General features: G+C 42.9%; 1 protein-coding gene across 1 annotated transcript; it reads right to left on the bottom strand.

The window, feature by feature from the left end:
* Positions 1-1,392: 1,392 nt before the first annotated feature.
* Positions 1,393-4,590, bottom strand: LOC131566761 (uncharacterized). The gene is made up of 3 exons (XM_058818147.1): positions 4,494-4,590; positions 4,129-4,321; positions 1,393-2,529 (listed from the first exon to the last, which is right to left on the bottom strand). Exons 2-3 carry the CDS (start codon positions 4,298-4,300, stop codon positions 2,054-2,056), a joined length of 648 nt encoding a protein of 215 aa, XP_058674130.1. The 5' UTR covers positions 4,301-4,321; positions 4,494-4,590; the 3' UTR covers positions 1,393-2,053.
* Between the last annotated feature and the right edge of the window lie 282 nt (positions 4,591-4,872).

Here is a 4,872-nt window from a genome sequence, read left to right as displayed (position 1 = left end):
GATAATAGTTTCAGTTCTGCATCGTACCCTGCAGTACCTTCACAGAGCAGGCTTGTCAGGTGAATTGAGCTATGCATACTTCCAGTACTGTTTTGGTGTAATATGGACCAAATAAAAGACACTATTAGATTCACCTGGGGAAAATTTTCCATTTTTTGGTCTAGAGGCCTTAAAAGACCTGACTGCAAAAGATCCAAGTATTTCTGGAAACATCCAAGTAGAAAATAACACACATATCAAGAAGCAGTAAGCAACCACTACTATGCTGCATAGCCCCAATGTTTTTTTATCACATGCTTGACCACTGCTGCACTGGTCCCAAAGATTTGCCAAATGCCTTACTAACAGGTAAACAAAAAATCTCACTATGATAGTCTTAAAAACAAACAAAAACCCAAACCAACAAACCACACATGCAGGAAAAAAATGCCCACAAAACTTAAAATTTCATGTGATTTACTCTACAAAGCTGCTCAGTTATAACTCACAGGAGTGAGACTTACTTTGGGGCTCAAATGAAGAGGGAAGAAAGAGCAAGTCACATTCATCTTTCAGTATTCTAACAGATGACTAGAGAAGGGGAAAAAAACAAACAACCCCACACCTCAAATTTGCAGGCACTACAAATTGCTCCAACTAAAGCAGCAGCCCTTTGCCCAGTTTGAACAATTGCATAAAGCAAAAGTTGCTTGATTCTCTTTAGTGCAACTTTACACACACGTGATGCTTGTCTCATACCGCCTCCAGTGTGAAAGGAGGAGACTGACTCAAGGGTAGGCATATTAAGTAAAGTCAAGAAGCCTTTAGAGGTTGAGTGTTTAATTTGTCAGTACATTTCATAAGAACCCAAATGTCTGCAGAATCTCCATAACGTGGACTGTCTTTTTTTCCCTTTGACTGAAGGCAAACCTCAAAGCAGTCCACAGCCCTTCTCTCTGGTCACCAGCAACAGGAGCTGAGGGAACAGCATGCAGTTATGTCAGGGGACATTAGGTTATAGATAGGAAAAGGTTCTCCACCCAGAGGGTGCTTGAGCACTGGAACAGGCTCCCCAGGGAAGTGGTCACATCATCAGCCTGAAAGAGTACAGGAAGCATTTGGACAATATTCCCTGGCACCTAATAAGATTTTTGGGGCCCGTCTCTGCCAGGAGCTAGGCTTCAATGATCCCCATGGATCAAGTTCCTGAAGTAGAGCCATTTTCCAGTAACCATGCACTAGCATTTTACTGTTAGGCTAAGGTATATACTCCTAAAATCTAGCCCTTAACTAAATAAAAGAAAAATATCTAAGCCAAAATTTCTCAGCTGAGAAATCCAGATTATTTTCAGCTACGCACTATCTCAAAAAATAACTGAAAAATTTAATAAGGTCCTCAGAATATATTTTTTTTATTTTTAATTCATGTGACAAGTTAACAGCCAAAGGGTGTGCGACTTTTTAAGCAGGTTGTGCTCTAGCTATTTCACATTATCATACATAACTGCTTATATATGAATAATCAAATATATGCAGCAGAATACAATTTTTAGATTTAGATCAAGTTAAAGAAAAAACACACAAAAAAAAAACCACCAAAGCCTCTAGGCCTCTATAGGGTAAATTAAAGCATTTAGTGAAAGGAAATACTGGCATAAACAAAGGCTTTGAATTTCAAATATCCTTCAAGAAGCTATTAAATAGATACTCTACTGCTGAGAAATAAAAAAAAAAAAAGCTGCATTTTGCCTCTATCTCTCAAAATTGCAAAAGAAATAGTCATTACATTAGCTTAGACTCAAAGTAATTTTTCCATTTTTAATGCCTTATGATTACTAAAGGTTTTTAAGCTCCTGAAGAAGGCAGCAACACATATCAAGGAGACAAAACTGGAATGCAAATAACTTTCTAGCTGTCTATCAATCTAAGAGCAATATACTGAGCTTTACTCTGCTTGAACCTTCATGGCTTCTCTGCAGGCTTCAGCCTGTATTACAATAAACTCTGCACATGATGACAGGCATTTGCATCTCCACAGATTTGGCTCCCAAATTCAAAATGGATGTGCCAAAGCTCAGAATCCTCTCAAAAATCTTTCTACAGCATCATGAAAACTCTGGGCAGAATATTGCTTTCGTCTGTTTAAGGGAACCAGGGAATACTCCTCTGCTAAACTCCTGGGACCATCATTACTCCTAACACCAGCCCGAGAGCTGGCTGCCCCAGTGTCCCCAGTGCTGCCATCATAGTCTTCATTCAATGAAAATAATTCCTCTCTTATCATGGAGGTCGAGCTGTCGTCTTCATCCAGCTCAGATGGCAGCACACGGCTCCCAGAAGGATGGCCTTCTTCTCGCTCCGCCTCCGAGCAGGCACAAGCACAAGCGCAGCCTCTGACCCAGCACCGAGGAGTTTCTGGCCTCACCCAGTATCCCGCAGCCCTGGCCATCATTCCCATCACATCTCCATCATCAGGCAGCTCAGGTCTCCGAGAGCCGCCACCACTGCAGTGCCCGCTCGCTGGTGGGGCGTGACTGCTAAATTTGTAGACTGCGGGGCAAAGTAACAAGATTAGATCAAGCAGAACAAAAAGATCCAAAGCCAAAGCCAAGGAAAATCTTGTGTCTGATTGGCCTTACATTACCTAACCACTAAATATTTTAAAGGTGTCTCATACCACTTCCCCCCAGCCTCACCCTAAGCCTTTGAGAAAATAAATTGTTTATCACAGGACTCAGCATCATTTTTCCAAGGTCAGAATTAAGAATTAACTGCACTCCATTTTGCTGGCCTCTACTGTTGTGAAAACAGCCCTTCCTGTCTTCCCAGTAAGGGCAGAGACACCTCATGCTCAGGTTAACTAAGGCTGGAACTAAAGCCAGGGAAAATGACCACAATGCTCTTGGATTTCAGTGTTCTCCCAGCTCCATACAAACCACTGCAACAGTCCTGCAATCCATCTAACATGCTCACTTTAACAGAAGACTAGAGCAAGAAAAACAAATTTGAAGGAAGGTAAAAACCTAGCTACAAATCATTCTTGAGTTCAATACTTTATTTTGCCTTTCATTCAAGAGCTTAACTCATTTGATTTACTTCTGGCCCCTTTTATCACCTCTGCCTCTCCCACACTCTCCACCCCACCAATATACCTTTTCTTAGTTTCTCTTTCTTTGTGGTCCTTCTATCATCTCAGAAGTGCTAAGGAAAAGGAGTTTTGACCTTGAAATATTGCTACACAATCTTACCAGACAATCTTTATCACGGCCCAGCTGTGGCCTTTGAAAAGGGTTTGTGTTACACCATCAAACCTTCTCCCAGGCTACAGGAACTCCCACCACTCTGAACTGCAAGCACAGAAGGGAGTTTGGAGCTCTCCATGAAGATTGTCTCCTCATGAGAGGAGGTCTGTGTATATTAAAAAATCTCTGCAATCTAGAAGGAGGCTTGCTGTACATGTAAGTTGGCTGTAAGGTCTGGAAGCTAGCTGCCTACCTATGCCTTTGCCTATAACAAAGACACCTGGCAGCATCCTTGCCTTGCAGTTCTGCTGCAAAGAAGCCTTTGGGTTCCTCAGGACAAGAGCCAGTAGGAAATTACTGTGCTGCTCTTTCTCTAACTCTAAGCCACACTGGGTGGGTACAAACCCAGTAGAGCCTACATGGCATTTGCTCTTGGTGAGCTGCAGAGCCAATCTGCACAGCGGGAGGGTAACACTGCTGAGACTGGCAAGTAACTCCACTCAAACCATAGTGAACCAGCCTGAACTCCAAGCCCTCTATAAAGATGCCTTGAGTAAAGTTTCAAAGCCAGACCTATGTCACATAAAAGAAGGAATTCTCGACTAAGCCCTCTAAGATGATATTGCTCTGTTTTCTTTGTAAGTTAACAGGGGGTTTTAGCTCTTGGAGAAGAGAGCCAGAGCAAGGACATAAAACAAAATTTTGTGCAGGTCAATAAACAGCAGCCCTGAAAATGCTAACAAGACAGCCATAGTGGTGTCACCTAGAGCTCTTTTACTTTTGAGCTCTTATTTTGAGGGAGTTTCCTATGTGAATACAGACAAGACAAACAAGGAATAGCAATTGAAATTAAGTAGCACTCATCCCCCTCCTCAGCCAATACTACCACCCCTTTCTCACAGATCACCTTGAACAGTCCTAGGTTCATCTTTTCCTCGGGATGCAGGAGCTGCCTGTCTACGCCTCCTTCTCCGGGATCTACCGGACCGAGGTCTGGCAGGCTGCTGGGTTTGGCTGTCTGCTGCAACATCCTCCTCCCCAGGGGGACCCAGAGCTCTCAGGCTGCTCTGTTGAGCCATTTGGATAGGGTCCACCTAAAGCTAGGGGTAAAGGTCAATAAACAGGGGACCTATCATGAAGTTACCAGTTTTACATGAAAATGGGAAACAGAGTCCAAGAGCTGTAAAAGCTCAACTTTACCTCATACATTACAAAGTAGTCTTAGGGCTAATTCAACACCAACAGCCCTTCTCCAGCATGACCAGACCTTACCTTGCAATTTAGCTCTACTTCTTTTTGAAAGGGCCCTCTTTCCTTCTTCCTTGGTAGGACCACAGTGATAACTCCACTGGTAGGGCAGGTAGAGAGGACTAGGGCTATAAGAAGCAAACAAACCAGTGGAGGAGGAGCTAACACAGCATCTTCTCATTTGTAATCAGCAAAGCCTTTCCAGGCCTGATTAAATGAGAAGAGAGACCACAAAACCTGCCTATGATATTTGGGTCTTAAAGGAGCCCACCATCACAAACTTTCCTTGGTCCTCAAGGAGGCAAAAAAGAAGGCTGAGCTTCTCCTTTGGCTGAGGTATGCTCAGCACAGGGACAAGAGTAGAATAAACAGTTTTTACTTCTTTGTAACATATAAACATATT

The sequence above is a fragment of the Ammospiza caudacuta genome, chromosome 1 (assembly GCF_027887145.1).
Source record: "Ammospiza caudacuta isolate bAmmCau1 chromosome 1, bAmmCau1.pri, whole genome shotgun sequence".
In the NCBI taxonomy this organism is placed as follows: domain Eukaryota; kingdom Metazoa; phylum Chordata; class Aves; order Passeriformes; family Passerellidae; genus Ammospiza; species Ammospiza caudacuta.
Note: the sequence above shows the minus strand (reverse complement) of the source record. Positions and strands in the feature narration are given on the sequence as shown.